This window comes from Lampris incognitus, chromosome 16 (assembly GCF_029633865.1).
Source record: "Lampris incognitus isolate fLamInc1 chromosome 16, fLamInc1.hap2, whole genome shotgun sequence".
In the NCBI taxonomy this organism is placed as follows: domain Eukaryota; kingdom Metazoa; phylum Chordata; class Actinopteri; order Lampriformes; family Lampridae; genus Lampris; species Lampris incognitus.
In genome coordinates, this window is record NC_079226.1 from 8,467,341 (window position 1) to 8,485,748 (window position 18,408).

The window sequence follows — 18,408 nt, forward strand, 5'->3', positions numbered from 1 at the left end:
GTAATAAAAACACAGAGACCCGTGTTACATTTAGCACGTTCCCCAACACAACTCTTCTTCTTCTTCTTTGGGCTTATTCTGTTTTCGGGGGGGGGGGGGTCGCCACAGCAGATTTGATAGTTTCCGTCAGTGCCCTGTGAGGGCACAGCACCAATGGCGGCCGTTGTTAACCCAGGCCTCGACCGATCCACTACGGTCCTGTCAGTCCGCATACTGATTCGGCAAAACTTTCCATCGGATGCCCTTCCTGACACAACCGCTAACCGTATGGACGGGGGCACAACTTTCCCCAACACAAACAAATAGCCAAAGAAAGGAGGAGAGGTTAATCACTGACGTTCTCGTCTCCATTGTTAAAGGTCTTACGAGCTTCTTCTGCCATTACTGCAACAACAACCTTTTTCTTCAAATTTGCATTTGGCCACTAAGCTGACAACGGATGGGCGCACACTCACAAACCAAATGAAACATTTGCAAACCATTTTTCACTTTTTTAAAAATTTTCAAAAAGAAAATTTTCCTTAGCAAATTCTAAGGGAGGCAAAAAACCCCAAAACAAAACAAAATGTGAATTAATGCATGTTTTCATTGGCTGCTTTCAAACTAGAAGGCCTATATGATCTCCCCGTGCACAGGGAAACAAGTCCACACCATCACAAGAGGTCTGGATCAGGTATAGTCAGTAAGCAGGAGAGAGGATTTTGTAGCGGGCAAGACCATACAGAGTTATTTAGAGAATATCTTGTGCCAACTGAAACAACTGGCTTAAGACGACACAACCGAACAGCGTTTGCTACACAGCAGGAAGGCACAACAACAGAGCTTGAGCCTAACAAAACAACCGCTCTCATGGCATGGAGAAGAAGTGAGTTTCTCATTACAAGCACAATTTCACCAAATATAGGACAGGTTTATATAGGCACACTGTGTACTGTTCTGGCATACAGCTGCAGATGCCCATGTCCACGAATAACAATAACAACGAGAAGCTATGAAAAAAGTTCACTTTTCAGATATTAATGGGTGAGATTTTGTGTTGAATACGCCAGTGGTAGAGTATCAAAAGGAACATTTGTTTTGCTTTATATCTTCAGGACGGCTGGGTTGGGAGGGTGAAGGCCACCTGGACAGTATCATCCAATCACCTGAAGTCTGCACTCTCACACTGGTAATAAGTTACAATATTAGTACATAATATCAAATAAAAAAAATATAAGCATTATAAGTTATTATTTAGCCATAACAAACCTCTGTATACTTGTGATATACCTATTGTGCCTATATACTCGCCTCCAGTATTCTATTTATTATTCCATTTATTTCTTTTTTGTTTTTGTGAGGGATGTATGCAAGTACTAGAAGCTGCGGTAAACCGGAGTCAAATTCCTTGTATGCATAAGCACACTAGACATAAAAGTTCATTCTGATTCTGGTATCTGACGGTTTAGGCTTCATAGAACACAACACCCCCACCTAGTGGAGAGAGCATGAAATTGACCGTGCAGGTGAGGGAAGACGTTCAACCCACATGTCAAACTCAAGGCCCACAGGCTGAATCCGGCCGGCACCTCGTTTTATGTGGTCTGCAAGCGCTTGTAAAGAATATCCATCCATAAACTGCCTATCCTGCTCTCAGGGTGGCGGGGATGCTGGAGCCTCTCCCAGCAGCCATGGGCGGCAGGTGGGGAGACACCCTGGACAGGCCGCCGGGCCATCACTTTGCCCCTGCAAAGAATATAATCTGTGCAATACAATTCTGTGCCGTGTTAAGGAAGTATTGGTGTCCATAAACAGCATGTCCCAGAATGCATCCTGATTTTGCGATCGCGTATTCAAGGGGTGAATATTTCTGTTGTAGTATACGTTAGATTCTACCGCCTCAAAATAGCAATGACAACTAGGGATGGGTACCGAAACCCGTTACTGAACGGGCACCGGTGCTAAATTATTAATTGACAGGCTCCGCCGTTAACGGTTCTGCTGTCGGTATCGGAGAAATCAAGAAAATAAATCTCCCATTTATTTAGGCTACATAAACGTTATCGTGCACCTTTTATCCCTCCAACGGAGTTGGAGGGATAAAAAACAGTGGTTCGGCCTGGGGTCGCCTTATCACGAAAGTGGGGAGGCGTCTCCTTCGAGACTGCCGGCCGGAGAGATGCAGTTGGCGAACGCATGCAGTACGAGGGTGGGTGTTTGAATTAGAATAGGGATCGATTGGCCACTAAATTGGGAGAAAAAAAGGGAAAAATCAGAAATAAATTTATAAGAAAATCTTAACGATACCCATCCCCAATGACTACCTCCACGCCGTTTTACGTATTGCTACCACACAACACCTGAAGAAATGGCGTCAAGTCGTCTGGCCAGAAAACAAAAAGGTAAGCATTTTAAAAAACCTCCATGGATATCGTTATTCTCTTTTACTTGACCACATACTATAATTCACATTATAGTTATGAATGAAATGTCATCAGTAAGTGTAAATATGAAGTAGGCCTAATACTTGACCGTTTCTTTAAGCAAACACACATTTTCGATTTGAAACATTTCGTGTAGGCTAATAACCATTATTGTTATTTTGATTTCATTACTCGTTAATAATCTTCATTTTAATAAATTGTATAACAGTTGTACATCTGAATGTCTGCTTGCCAGTATTTTTCCTAGAATTCTGCTTTCATAGCAAGTTATTAATTATCAAGTTATTACTAAAACCAATAATAATCGAATGCCGAGGACATTATGTAATATGATAACAAGCAGATAAATTGATATTATCTTTCATTTACAACCGGCCCCGTGAGGGCGACCATAACGCTGATGCGGCCCGGGACGAAATGAGTTTGACACCCCTGGTTTAACCTCTAACCCCTCGTTCATCCGGGATCTACTTTTCCGATATTCCCGAGAGGGATGTGAAGATAACATTAGCTGTGAAGTTGTGTGTGCGACGGACAGCTCAGAATTTCATCCGCGATGCTAAAACAAGAGCTTCTGACAAAGCTTGTAGTTGAAACAAGAACAAAAAGGTAACAAGATGTTCATTACGAACAATTTAAAGCATTCCTGCCTGGAATGGAAGAAAGATGTTGTCGAGCACACGAGTATTTTCAAGCCCTTGATCTCTGGCCAATCACTCATTTCCTTTACGCACTCACATCGTCATCTGATTAGAACAAAAACATCCCTGTTGACAGAGAGACGGTGAATAATCTGAAAGAAGTGTTTTTCTTCCCACCCTTCTCATTTGATTTGAAAAAAAAGAGACAACTTCTAAGAGATTGGTTGTTGTGTTTTGATCAAAGCTGAGCTGAGGGGATTTTTTCCCCCCCTAATTTTCCATTTAATAATGAGGAATTTGCATATTTTGACATAATAATCGTCCCACTATCTGCTGTCTTGGAGCCAATATTTCATCATAAACTGTAATCACACTTTTTCTCCATCTTATTCAGATCCCGCAGTCTGGTGTCATATAAAACTAGACTGTGAGGTTTGCGGGGCAAATAAATCACTTGTGACGACTATGAAATGTTCCCAGACATGACTGAAACATCCTCCTCGGGGCCTCAGTGAGAAGAATGTTCTTGAACTTCTTCATTTTTTCAAACTTGCACAGCCACATCCAAGAACGATAGCAGCAATCAAACGGAAATGATGCATAACACATTCTTCACTTAAAAAAACAACATACTGTTATTTTGGCTCTTGAAATTACACATTTGAACATTTTTTAATGAATTCTTTTTGTGTGTGCAAATTTTGTTTGGTTTTGGTCATTGACAAGAGTTTTAGCTTAAAAAGCTCTTATAAATGAGGGCTTTGGTGAGAAGAGGACATCTCAGCCTGGTCTAGAAATTAGACCCATGTCACCAACGTCCATCCCAAGGTAGGAAAATGAACCCTGCCACCGACAGTTTTAAGGACAGGGTGTGCACTGCACTGCACTGCAGGGAGCCAAATAAACCGAAGGCTTTGTTTCAGCAACACAACACAACACAACTTCCCTAATGCCTCCCCTCCTCCGCACTCAAGCAAATGTGGACCTGTGCAACGGTTTTAATGTGACAAACCAGTCTTGTAGGTCTTGAATCCTTGTGCATCAATGAACACTGAGGCATTGATGAGTAAAGGGGTTGACATGGCCCTCAAAGCCCACACTAGTCCAATGCCACCTCCATGTGGCCATCCTACGATACTACAGTGTTGGTTCTCATGTCGCTTGGGACTTAGTTTTACTAGGGTGATAATTAGGGTTGGTACTGCTCACCTTTGAACAGATACCGGTACCCAACAGTACCTTTTTTCATTACCTTACCCGCTCTGTAATAATGAAAATTTAACTTTAGTTGTAAAAAATTAAGTCCAAATTTTTCAGTTACAACATTGTTATCTATCCATATATCTATCTATCTATCTATCTAGGACATTTTATTTATTTAGAACATTTTGTTGCAACACACCACACAAAACAAAACCCCTCCCTACCTCCCTCTCCCCTCCCTAACCCAACCCTACAACCTCCAGCCGGACAGTCACCAGGGCAAAGCGTGAGAATGCATTTGTGTGTCTCGGAGGAAGCACGTGTGACATCCTGATCTAGGAGTCGTAGACACGAGATTAGTTACTGTAGTGGGATTGGGAAAGGGGGGGAAAGCCAAAACAGCGGCGCCCGGGTGGCGTAGCGGTCTCTTCTGTTGCCTACCAACACGGGGACAGCCAGATCGAATCCCCGTGTTACCTCCGGCTTGGTCGGGCGTCCCTACAGACACAATTGGCCGTGTCTGCAGGTGGGAAGCCGGATGTGGGTGCGTGTCCTGGTCACTACACTAGTGCCTCCTCTGATCGGTCGGGGCGCCTGTTCGGGAGGGAGGGAGAACTGGGGGGAATAGTGTGATCCTACCGCGCGCGACATCCCCCTGGCGACACTCCTCACTGTCAGGTGAAAACGAGCGGCTGGCGACTCCACATGTATGGGAGGAGGCATGTGGTGGTCTGCAGCCCTCCCCGGATCAGCGGAGGGGGTGGAGCGGCAACCGGGACGGCTCAGAAGAGTAGAAAAGCAAAAACTCGCCGTTTCCCTGACTGTGTTGGACTTGAACAAGCTGTAGGCTATTGTAGTCTCTCTCTCTCTGCACTGTATACACGCTCACCCACATGTGCACTTGCAGCAAGCGGTCTACTAGGAAGGATTTTCCAAAAGGCTAATAAGGAATCGTATAAATATTTATTTTAATTCACAACACAACTCGCTCCCAAGGTACCAAAATTTGGCGCTGTTCGATCTAACATGAGTAGGTAGTACTGACGTAGTTCGGTCGGTACCCTTAAACGTATCGAGCTCAGTACCAAACCCTAGTGATAATGTGGAACTGATTCCAAGCTCTATATCTCTTTTATATAAATGTATTTAATATATACACACTCGCACACATTTTCATCGAGGCCTTTCTGTCTTACAGAAAAGAGGAGGAGTGAAAGGGAAAGAAAGACAGCACAACTGACTCGCCCTTTGACTGACACGCCACCTGCTATACGCTAATGTAACAATAGCATTTCTACACCTTATCTAACAGATAGCTTGAAACCACACGGGTTCTGAAGTTGGATAAGCTTTCCTGAGTAAATCAGCAGAGGGAGGTCAGTTGGTGGCATTTTGACCAGAGGGTACAAATGACCTCCCCCTCCTGATAGTCTGTGTAGAGATGCACCATGAGGAATGTAGTTATGACCAGGAGGTACACATGACCTCCCCCTCCTGATAGTCTGTGTACAGATGCACCATGAGGAATGTAGTTATGACCAGGAGGTACAAATGACCTCCCCCTCCTGATAGTCTGTGTACAGATGCACCATGAGGAATGTAGTTATGACCAGGAGGTACAAATGACCTCCCCCTCCTGATAGTCTGTGTACGGATATACCATGAGGAACGTAGTTATGACCAGGAGGTACAAATGACCTCCCCCTCCTGATAGTCTGTGTACAGATGCACCATGAGGAATGTAGTTATGACCAGGAGGTACAAATGACCTCCCCCTCCTGATAGTCTGTGTACAGATGCACCATGAGGAATGTAGTTATGACCAGGAGGTACAAATGACCTCCCCCTCCTGATAGTCTGTGTACGGATATACCATGAGGAATGTAGTTATGACCAGGAGGTACAAATGACCTCCTCCTCCTGATAGTCTGTGCACGGATATACCATGAGGAATGTAGTTATGACCAGGAGGTACAAATGATTTCCTCCTCCTGATAGTCTGTGTACAGATATACCATGAGGAATGTAGTTATGACCAGGAGGTACAAATGACTCCCCCCCCCTGATAGTCTGTGTACGGATATACCATGAGGAATGTAGTTATGACCAGGAGGTACAAATGATTCCCTCCTCCTGATAGTATGTACAGATATATCATGAGGATTGTAGTTATGACCAGGAGGTACAAATGACTTCCCCCTCCTGATAGTCTGCGTATAGATATACCACGAGGACTGTAGCTGGATCAGTAAATAGCAACTAGAAACAGTGTTTTCCAGCAACTGGAGGCCATTGGAAAGATTATTTTAAGGTTTGATGTCAAGTCAAATGTGTGTTGAGACAGACATTTGTTACATGACTGACTGCAAACTGCTACTTGTGTAACTTTGCGTTCCCGCGTTGCTATTCAGCATTGCAATTTACTGTAAATTTCACTGTATCTGCAAGTCTATGCAGTTGTGCAAAGGTGCACACACATATGTGTGTACACATTTTTTGCAGTCTACAAGTGTATTTGTGGACACGTGCCTCTGCGTGCAAGTGTGGGTTTTCGTGTGTGTGTGTGTGTGTGTGTGTGTGTGTGTGTGTGTGTGTGTGTGTGTGTGTGTGTGTGTGTGTGTGTGTGTGTGTGTGTGTGTGTGTGCGTGTGTTCACCCTCCTGTTAACGTGCACATGACACCCACCTGTACCACCTTGTAGAAGTAAGCATACTGGCGCGCTGTGTTTTTGTACTGGCTCAGCAAATCATGCACCGCCTGCGTGCCCAGCAGGTGACGCACTTCCTCCTCTTCGTAGTAGAGGGGCGTGTCGTAGTCCAGAGGCAGGCTCTTGATGTAGGGCAGCCAGGGGGACAAGGGGTTGGCGCGCTCACATAGAAGGTGGAGGGCCAGCGTCACATTGCCCATGGCCTGGAGGATGCGGTCCTGGTTGTACAGGGGGCCTGGGAGAAGGGGTCAGGTTACCAGGATGTTGAAAACAGACATACATGAGGACGTTCAGTTCAAAATGACATACACACACTCCCTATTGCTCACAATAACGCACAATCTGCTGCAGCACAGTATTCATATTTAGTCAAGTATGGACTTTTATGTTTTGATGAATCCATTCGTTATCCAAACCACTTATCCTGCTGTCAAGGTTGCGGGGATGCTGGAGCCTATCCCAGCAGTCATTGGGCGGCAGGCGGGGAGACACCCCGGACAGGCCGCTAAGGCCATCACAGGGCACTTTATTCCCTATGTCATTATTTATTGGAAATTCCACTTCCATCACAAATTATTGCATAAGCAGTCTGGATAATGGAACGTTTTGATGATTATCCTTAATGACGCCATAATCTCTTGTTTTTTACTATTACTTTGTGACAACAAATAACCACCACAAAAACAAGGATGTTATAATTGGTTTGACCATCTTTATTTTACCTAGTATACACTCAAGGCTCAGCGTTTTCGGTTTTTATTTTTCAAAGCCATCAAGCTTGCCGAATTTAGCCGTAAGAGGACACTGTTACATAACCTCACACGAACAGGAACAACTTTTTGATCCATGGAAACATAAAATCCGGGTGAAAATCAGTTTAAACCGATCTGCTCCTTTTAAAAAAATCTGGGTATTTTTCGGTGAAAATGGGTGAAAACCAAAAACGCTGAGCCTTGTATACACTGTACAACCTTGTTTTATGTTTGAGAACCCTGTTTTTTTTAATGAGATCTTCAATCAAGCATTTCACTGTAACTATTCCTTTTCTTTTTTTTTTTATTCTTTCCCCCTTTTTCTCCCCAATTGTACCTTGCCAATCACCCTGCTTTCCGAGCCGTCCCGGTCACTGCTCCACCCCCTCTGCCGATCCGGGGAGGGCTGCAGACTACCACATGCCTCCTCCGATACATGGGGAGTCGCCAGCCACTTCTTCTCAACTGACAGTGAGGAGTTTAACCAGGGGGATGTAGTGCGTGAGAGGATCACGCTATTCCCCCCAGTTCCCCCTACCCCCTGAACAGGCGTCCCGACCGACCAGAGGAGGCACTAGTGCAGCAACCAGGACGCATACCCACATCCGGCTTCCCACCCGCAGACACGACCAGTTGTGTCTGTAGGGACGCCCGACCAAGCCAGAAGTAACAAGGGGATTCGAACCAGCAATCCCCATGTTGATAGGCAACAGAATTGACCGCCTCGCCACCCCGTGAATAACTATATCTGCTGTGCATTTGACAATATGTGATTTGATTCTGCTTCAGCAGAGTTCTTGAAAGGTCGCCGGTATCAAAATGCAAACAGTATCTGAGTCCTGACATGTCGCCTGTCTAGAGGAGTGACAGTTTCCTATCAAGTAGGCCACTGCAGAGTACTGGAAACCTGAGACTTTGCTGAAAATATTGCCAATTTTTTCAACCCCATACATTTTGAGGAAAGAAACACAGACTGCTGGAGTTTGGCTGGCAGCTGTTGTAAACACTACCAGAGCGACGTGTTGATTGTCGATGAATGGAAAAAAGAGTGATGACTGGTGGAAGTGGCTCGTGTTGGAGTACAATGAGTACAATGAGCCCATGTGGACAGCGAGCTTTAGAACGGGTCGCAAAATGACTGTATTCAGCCGTGGTGGTGCTATGTCTACCCTGTGGGTGACACATCAACACTACTGCAAACACACAACACAGCTTGTATTTCTACCTGGCTGAGAGCCAATCACAACGCAAGCACGGCAGATTTAATTACCATGTGTCGTAAGCAATTACACCTTTCATTAATGTGCAGCTTTCTTTAAGATATCTACATACAGATGACATGTTAATAGCAGGCTCAAAACAAAGGTTAACACAGACATACAGACAGGTTAGTGATATTATACAGAACTTCCACAGCACACCATTCAAACTAGTTGCTGCAGTTGTCATGAGCTAGCTCTAATATAACCACAGACCAGCCATCCATCCATCCATCCATCATCCAAGCTGCTTATCCTGCTCTCAGGGTCGTGGGACGCTGGAGCCTATCCCAGCAGTTATTGGGCGGTAGGCAGGGAGACATCCTGGACAGGCCGCCAGTCTATCACAGGGCACGCACGCACACACACACACACACACACACACACACACACACACAAACACACACACACACACACACACACACATCTAGGGACAATTTAGTACAGCCAATTCACCTGACCTACTTTGGACTGTGGGAGGAAACCCACGCACACATGGGGAGAACATACAAACTCCACACAGAGGACGACCTGGGACGACCCCCAAGGTTGGACAACCCCAGGATTCAAACCCAGGACCCTCTTGCTGTGAGGCGACCACGCTACCCACTGCACTAATAATAATATTACTAATAACGACATTGACAATAATAATGATAGTACTTTCTTATTAAAGCACCTTTCAAAACACCCAAGGCCAGTGTACTCTATGAAGGCAGAAGAGGCGATAAACAGGACTGGAAAAACATTAATAAAACCATAACCATATACATTATTCATGCTAAAGCTTTCTCCTCATACGTTTGAAACTATCCTGTTTTTTGGAAATACACCAACACCACCAAAATCACCTGCAATGATTTTTACGTCTGCAAAGACGTTATTATTTATAGATTAAATTTCAATGACTTGGTATAAGAGATGGGTTATATTAGGGCTGAACGATTTGGGAAAATAATCTAATTGTGATTTTTTTTTTTTTAGAACAACATTGTGATTGCGATTTAGTATGCGATTTTTTTATTCAAAGTTAATTATCTTCTGTGTTATCCAGTTATCCACTAAACACAGTGATAAATCATTCTACAGCGTGACCCACACAACAGCCAACATATAAACTGTCATTCCTGCAGGCCAGGCCCACGTGTTGTGATGACAAGAGATGAACTGCTGCATGAGTTGATATAAATAACATCTTTATTCAACTATTTAATTATAAAAAGAAAAAACCTTCAGTCACAGAGAACTGACTGAGTTAACTTCGAGCCTTGTAAACAGGTAATATAGTTATCATGACTTAATAAACTCTGAAAGAGGAACAACAGGCCTGGTGTGAACATTAATATGAAAATAAATACAAGTCTTACTGATCTCCAGTCAGTAACAGTAAGAAATCACACAAACTAAAGTGCAGAAACATAAAAAGTAAAAATATTTAGGATTGCACTTTTTAATAAAATCTATAAAAAAAAACACACTGTGAACATTAATATAAATATTAAATATCAATCTTACTGATCTCTGGTCAGTAACAAACCACACAGACTAAAGTGCACAAGGAGTATGGCTCTGCCGGCCACCATGTCATCCTACTGTGTGATTCTCCTCACAGGTTTTTTTTTTGCCAGGAAAACCTGCATATCAACTTTTGCTGGTTTTAAGGACGAACGAGTACAAGCTACTGTATTCCCTCCGGTGCTAAACAGATGTTCTGAGGGGAACTGGTGGCTGGTACACAACGGATGTGGTCTGGGCTGATGAACTGTGTTTTGAACCTCTGGTCCAGAGAAGATGCGACATCCAAAAGTTCCGTGGTGTCCGAGTCGCTATATTTGTCATGGAGGTATGCCAGGACCTTGATTTTAATCAACCTAGACAGGTCAGTGTCGTCATTATCTTCAGCCAGGACTGATGTGGCCAGAAGATGGAGAACTGGCTTGAGGTCAGAAATGCTGACGTACTCCTCTCCAGAAAGAGCATCAGTAAATTCCTGGAGAGGATGTAGGACCTTGTGAATGGACTCCAACATCAATATCCTGCCAGGTCGGATGAGAGGGCGTGCATTTCGATCGCTTGACAATACCTGGGATATGGCCTCGGTCTGTTCCAGCACTCTTGCAATCATCATTTCTTTGGATCCCCATCTTGTTGGGCACTCAGTCATGAGGGTGTGCCCGGGAAGACTGAGCTCCCTCTGTGCCTCAGTCACCACTGCCGTCTTCTTATAACTGTGGGAGAAGCGCCCAGATTCCTGCACCGCCCTCTTGACACTCTTTGTCATCTTTCATTGCATTTTCTGAAAGAAATGAAAAATTTAGTGTACTTTATACAATTTAAGTTGTGTGTTACTAGGCTATCGCAAGCAAGCATGCACACATGCACAGAAAAAAAACTTACCAAAGGCAAGATGTAACTGGTGGCTGAAACACTGGAGCCTGGTCCACTCGTGCTGCCTTCACCATGTTCAATGCTTTTTGTATCGTTAGGCAGACATGGTTTTCTTCATCGAGGTCCCAGCTGGCTAGCCCTTCCCTCAGGCCAGCTGCAATGTGTGTCGTGTGACCGCAGTGTGGCCGTCTGGGAAGGAAGCAGTCTGAAGACAGCGAGCTCCGAGGCGGAATTCTTCACTGATGAAATGGACGGTCAGACTCCGATAGGGCTCCGCTGTACGGCTTCACCACATGTCCGTGGTAGTAGCGAAAAACTCCACTGCTTTTAGCTCCGCTGTGACTCTTTGCCTGCACGTTTTATATAGCTCCGGTATGGCAACCTGGCTAAAATATGTGCGGGATGGCATGCTATACAGTTTAAACTCGGCCTTGGTAAGTGTGTTGAGGGGCATCATTTCTTTCCCTATGAACTCCGCTATCGCCTGAGTAACTTGGCGGTGCCGTTTTGAATCTCGTTCACATGGCGATATACTCTCGAAACGTTTCGGCCAGTGAACCCTGCCGGGTGGTATTCGGCCTACCTGACACACTGGGGGTCGGGTTTTTAGCCATGCAGCTGTCCTACAGGGCCTTGTGATGCTTTCTTAAATGCTGGAAGTGGTTTGTAGCATTGCCCCGTGTTGTCGCTACGGTAGCAAGACACGTTCTGCACAATACCTGACCATGTAGCATCTTCGTTCCTACATCCAAAACAGGTCCAGACAACCGATGTACCGCTCCTCTTTCTCTGACACGAAAGTCACCTCTTCAGCGTTCGGGTCTGCCGAGGCCGTTTTCACAAGACAGTAACGTTACTGCTAGAGTCAACACGCACAGCAAGTTGCCTTCTTCATTTACTGCTCACACTCGCATGTCACGTGAGCGTAGGGTACCGTGTGTGTACATGAACCCCACAATGTGGTCAGGTGTTTCCGACCCTCTGATTGGTTAATTATGTAACAGAAGAAAAAAACACTTTTCTTTTAATCGCAGCCTTCGCAATTCGAAAATTGTATTCTACTACATTGTGATTTTGGTTTGAATTCGATTAATCGTTCAGCCCTACAACATATCATCGTCTAGTATGAGGGGAAAAAATCATTAAAAAAGTTAATGATCTTGTTTGCAGGTAAATACTGTACTGTTCTGTGGGAGTGTGTGTATAGCTGGTGTTTGTGGCCAAGTGTGGGAGGCCTCACCCAGTACAGAGTTCTTGGCTGACTCTATGGTCATTAGCATCTTCCTTGGGATCCACAAGAACAGTTCTTCTGCCTGCGCATGGACAGACACACACACACACACACACACACACACACACACACACCACTAGTCATTAGACATGAATTCAGCATTAAACCACAACAGATTCGATTTGCCTTCCTCTTTTTCCTGACTCCACTAATATTCCTATCACAATATATTTGTGTGACTGGTCACCAGAGGTCCATTAATTCTTCAATACCTCTGACAGTTCAATAAAATCAACCGTTTGTGAGGGAACAAGTTAATCACGTGTTTTGAGCTAAACAGGCTCACATCAGCATGTCACACACAATCATGTTCACTGAATGAGAAGACTGTTGCCAGTAATCCATTAACAGATGTTGGTAAATACTGGCCAGAGGGAAGAACAGTGACACACACACTCGCAGCCAGAACCCATTGTAGGGAGAGGAAAATGAAGCTGGAACAGCGCCATCGGATGTGCACAGAGAAACACTGTTTTCTCCATTTAACTCGGAAACAAAATGGAGTCCCAGCTCTGCTTACCTTAATGTCCCTGGTGGCACGGAGGCCATACCCCTCGTCGCCAAAATTGGCCACATTGAAGCCCTCGCATAAGGCCCCGGTCTCCTGGGCCCAAGTCATCAACTCGGAGAAGTAGTCTTCTCTGCTGCCCTCAAACAGTACCGAGATACCTGAACCAAGAGTAAAAATGGGCTTTACTGAAACAAGAGGCAGACCAAGCCCACATGAATTATACATTTATCTGCCTGGTTGAAGCCGGCACCAAGATCTTCTGTTGCTAATTCAAGTACAGAAAACCTCAGCTTCGACTGCTCTAGCTGTTAGATAACACTGAGAGAGTAATCCTTATTGTCTGCCTCTGTTTCAGGGAATAGGACACAGCTCGGAGAGGTACATCTATAGTTGCACTTCTTTCAACAAGAAATGCACCGTATACCTTCTGAGCCAGATGTTGTTCCACAAGAAATGGAGAGAGAGGAGTGAGTGACTAGGCAAAGGAAGACCACAATGTTGTGTATCCATGTGTTGCATTATGTTCTTACCCTTCTGTTTCTTGCGGATCTTCTCTACAAGGGCTCGTATCTGGGTGTACTCTTCCCATTCTTTCCCTGTGGTGGGTGCTGTGCTGCTGCACTCTACAAAATGATAACAATGCCAGAGGAATACATACAGGGCAAACACACCTAACACAGCACTAAACACTCCAGTATTCAGACATAAAAGTCTTTCGGTATTAAGAACAATCTGTGTTAAACGATAAAAACAGACGTCAGACAGAGAAAAAAAAACCATTATACACGAAATCCTAATGTGTGCAAACGACTGCCCTCCAATGGGCACAGACTTATTTTGGAAATTAGATGGCCCCGAACCATGGCCAACACCAAAACGGTTGAGGGGGATGCTCGACCTAAAGCACTAACAAAATGTTGGTAAACATTCGATTTATACAAAAAGACCCATTGAGACTACCATCTCGTTGAAAAAGGTGACCTGTGTGTGAGAATTTTTTCAACAGAAAAGGTTAACGCACTCTGGAGCAGTTCAGAGATGAGGTTCATCATCTCTTTGGGGGACACCACAGCTGTGGCTCCAGTCCCTGACTTCTGAGTCTTCACCCGACTCTTCTTTCCCATGGCGCTGGATGGAGACTGGGCACAGCAGGGCTGCTTGGAGGGGAGGAAAGGTGGTTAATATCATTATTAGTACATTGCACATACCAGTACTACTGCTTATTATCACCAGCACTGATGCTTTGGTATATTACAATGCTTTGCTAATATAATGTCGTCCTTTTTTTGGATTTTCCTCCCCAATTGTATCCAGCAAATTACCCCACTCTTCCAAGCCGTCCCGGTCGCTGCTCTACCCCCTCTGCTGATCCGGGGAGGGCTGCAGACTACCACAAGCCTCCTCCTATACATGTGGAATCACCAGCCGCTTCTTTTCACCTGACAGTGAGGAGTTTCACAAGGGGGACGTAGCGCGTGGGAGGATCACGCTATTCCCCCCAGTTCCCGCTCCCCCCTGAACAGGCGCCCCGGCCGACCAGAGGAGACACTAGTGCAGCGACTAGGACACATACTCAAACCCGGCTTCCCACCCGCAGACACGGCCAATTGTGTCTGTAGGGATGCCTGACCAAGCCGGATGTAGGTAACCAGGGGATTCAAACCAGCGATCCCTGTGTTGGTAGGCAACGGAATGGCCCGCCACGCCACCTGGACGCCCTATAATGTAGTCTTTTAATTTGGAATTTCACTGGGTCAGGTGAAGTCTATTCCTCACCAAGCAGAACAAGTTCCATAGCTAGCACAATCGATTTTGTCACATCCATGATGATTTGACAACAGAATATCCAGTATAAAATATGAAGTGTCACAAGGAACAAGGAAACTGCCCAGGTTCAAGCCCAAGTACTGACAAGCATCTGCCAACTGAAATGCCCTGGAGCAAGGCACTAGTGCTATAACCCAATGTACTCAAATACTTGGATATTTCTGAGTCGGTGTATCTGACTTCTGATCTGAATGTGTTCCATCGCTTCTGCTTGGGAAAACACGGACGCCTGCAGCAAATTTGTGTTTGTTTGTCTGACTTCTACAAGAATCTACAGAGGAGCCACATGACTTTCTACAACACCATAAGCATGGAGGTTATGCCTAGGTCTATCGAATGGATAACATTAAAAATGGACAAGAATAACTGCTACAAAACATCTGTCATCATAACGTAAAAAGTACAGTCACTTAGAAGCTACCAAAAACCTATGCAGAATGAACAATGAAAAAAAGCAAGTAAAAAAAAACAAAAGAAGTCTGACATTTGATGGGTAAAAACAGTAGGTTAAATACACCGGTAGGTAGTAGTCCATTTCATTCCAGTTTCTTTTTTTCTCCTTTTCATTTTGAAAACATTAACTGTGTATCCATGTTGCTGAGATGTCAGATTCCTTATCTTGGCAAACTCAGGCCGAAGCAATTGTTGCCAGAGATTCTGACTTGGGAGTTCGACTCATATGGCCGTTCTTTTGCAATTTTCCGAGTAGGAGGTCAGATTTTTCTAACTTCCGACTTCAGTGGAATACAGCAGGGAGATTGTCCGAGCTCATCAAGGTGGGCAGGCAAAAGATTACGTAGTTATTATTACTATGTGGACCAGTGGCACAATGTCTGGGGTATTTTCACTGCCGTTAACTGACTGTATAAAGAAGCTGGTGTGTCTTTTGCAGGTGAGCTGCCTCTATGGTTCCAAGGCAGTCTCTGAAACAAGGTGGTAAGGTAGTAATTGGCACACAAACGTCAGAAGAAAAAAAATTTGCCACTGCTCAAGTTACATGAAATGCAGTCATAGGGACATTACAAGTAGCACGGCACTGCTAATAACGTGGTTTGCCTAAAAAAAAAATATGTAAATTTCGATGTAAATTTGAAACGTCATAGATTCAAAATTTGCACTCAATTCCCAAAGTTTTGTAATGGCTGATTTTTTTTTTTTTGCTTGTAGGAGAACCAAACACTGCATTCCAGGTTAAATTTTTATCCCTAGCCAAAAACCCAAGTGAATATTAGTGGTGTAAGAAAATATCGATACACTCGAGTATGGCGATATTATCTTCTGTGATATTGTATTGCTTCTCAAAACCACTATATCAATTTTTAATCATTTACATGTAAAGGTTTGTGACAAACATTTTGTGTCGTGTGTAACCCAACGACCGCTAGATAACAGTGTTGTAATCGATCTTCAGCCAGTTGACTCTTCCACTCCGACCCAACAACGTAAACTAAGACAGGAAGTAGCATAAGTACAAAGAACACAGGCCAATGAAATCCCAATATATCACCTTTCTTACAGTATTGCAATATATCGCGATATATTGAACCGCAACCCTAGTATCGTGATACGTATCGTATCGCCAGATTCTCGCCAATACACAGCCCGAGTGAATATCACAACGACAAAAACAAATGAACCTTCAAAAAGCCAACATCTCTTCACTTGCCTTTGGTGACAATTAAAATCTCCCTGAGCACGATGTTCTCAGTTCTCCAGTTGTGGCAGTGTCAGGCCTGTGGCTGTTGCACAGGCGTAATGACGGCTTTAAATAGACCAAGTGTCAATGACCAGTTTACATGGAGCTTAGACCGGAGGGCAATTCAATTTCTCACTGGCCTTAGCAGAAGGTCTAATGTTTATTCTCCTCTGCAGCTGCTCTCCCTTGTTCTCTCTGCCCCTTTACTTTGACCAGCAGGCAACAAACAAATAACCCCAGTATTCAGGGACACGGACATACACACACACACACACACACACACACACACACACACACACACACACACACACACACACACACACACACACACACACCAAAAGAAATAATTGAGAACATTTTTGCACTCGGGTTTTTTTTTCTTCTTCAATCCAGCCATTTCTGTAATCTCACCAGTTCCCTGACCCGACACAAACATGCCTGTCTCCTTCAACAATATCCTGCATATCGGCAGATCTAATGTCAGGCCTTTCTTTTTCTACGAATTAGACTAAACACAGTGGGAAATGTACACCCGTCAGGCACTTTACACTAGAAAACTTACAAGCTAGGGCTGGTTAATGTGCCTACTCTTGTTCTTAATCGTAACATAAAACTTGTACTGTTACTGGAGATGGCAGCAACTTTTGTGATTTACTTGCCTACAGAGAATAAACGTGACTTTCTTGCCATGCTGGTCGCCATTAAAAATAGCTTGGTCACTCGATGAGGGGTGTGTGTGTGTGGGGGGGGGTGGGGGTGGCATGTATATAGTTGTGGAGGGTGAGGAGGTAAAATATACTACTGCTCATTCTGACATTCAGCGGCTAAACTTGTCAGTGTAGTCCAACAGCCAATCACTTATATGATGACGACAAGCGCTTCGGGCTAGACAGACAGCTGACTAACACAATGTGCTGCCATCTTCTATGGGAAGTAGAAGGACCACTACCTCTACTGACACATTATATTTCAATGCTGCAGATTAAATTCCCGGGAATTAAATGTTGTGGCAGGTTTATGTGTCAAATCCACACCTCAAAAGAGTATCCGACAGCATCTGAGCTATGGCTGTCGGTCTTTACAACTCGCTGTCGCCAAACATTACCCTCTCTCCGTTACTGTTGTACCCCACATAAAAACAAATCCAAGCATATCTCCAACAGAATTAGCTTAAACAGATGTATTTAAGCCTATACAATTAACTTAAATCTACACTTATTTGAATCTGCAATTAGATATTGACTCACTTCGCATATGCAAAAGTAAACTGTCAGCTTTATGACAATAAACATAGCCTCAGTTTTTAAGAACGTTATCTTACAGCATACACTGCAATTGGTGAGTTGCAGAGGAAACTGAAAGCACAAGTTTCTGCTCAATTCCTGTCCTTAAGGTCTGGTCTTATGTTAAAATATTACGGAGCACATCCATGGGGCCACAATTCATCTTCATGAAGAAAAAAAAAATCCTCCACAAAAGTCTTTATGCATGCTCAATAATCCGGGTAAGAAAATCACAGGAAGTCAAATCAGTTCATCTGGACAAAGTTTATTGAGAAAAACATTTCATCACTCAGCTAAGTGACCTCTTCGGTCTCAACTGTCTGCAGGTACCCCCACCCTTGTAAAAAAATACGACCGAAAACAATAATCAGTTTCATATGCAAATTGCCATGACCATTAACTAGAGTTACAATGGCAATGTGTACTAT

The 18,408-nt window shown here is 44.2% G+C and overlaps 1 protein-coding gene across 1 annotated transcript in view; it reads right to left on the reverse strand.

Moving 5' to 3' along the window:
• setd3 (SET domain containing 3, actin histidine methyltransferase) overlaps positions 1 to 18,408 on the reverse strand; it is a 42,486-nt gene that overhangs the window by 22,540 nt on the left and 1,538 nt on the right. The window contains exons 2-6 of the mRNA XM_056295971.1: positions 14,196 to 14,328; positions 13,705 to 13,797; positions 13,184 to 13,332; positions 12,613 to 12,685; positions 6,952 to 7,208 (exon numbers count right to left, since the gene is read on the reverse strand). Coding sequence (XP_056151946.1) covers positions 6,952 to 7,208; positions 12,613 to 12,685; positions 13,184 to 13,332; positions 13,705 to 13,797; positions 14,196 to 14,298 — 675 coding nt within the window. The 5' untranslated portion in view covers positions 14,299 to 14,328. The remainder of the gene's footprint in view (positions 1 to 6,951; positions 7,209 to 12,612; positions 12,686 to 13,183; positions 13,333 to 13,704; positions 13,798 to 14,195; positions 14,329 to 18,408) is intronic.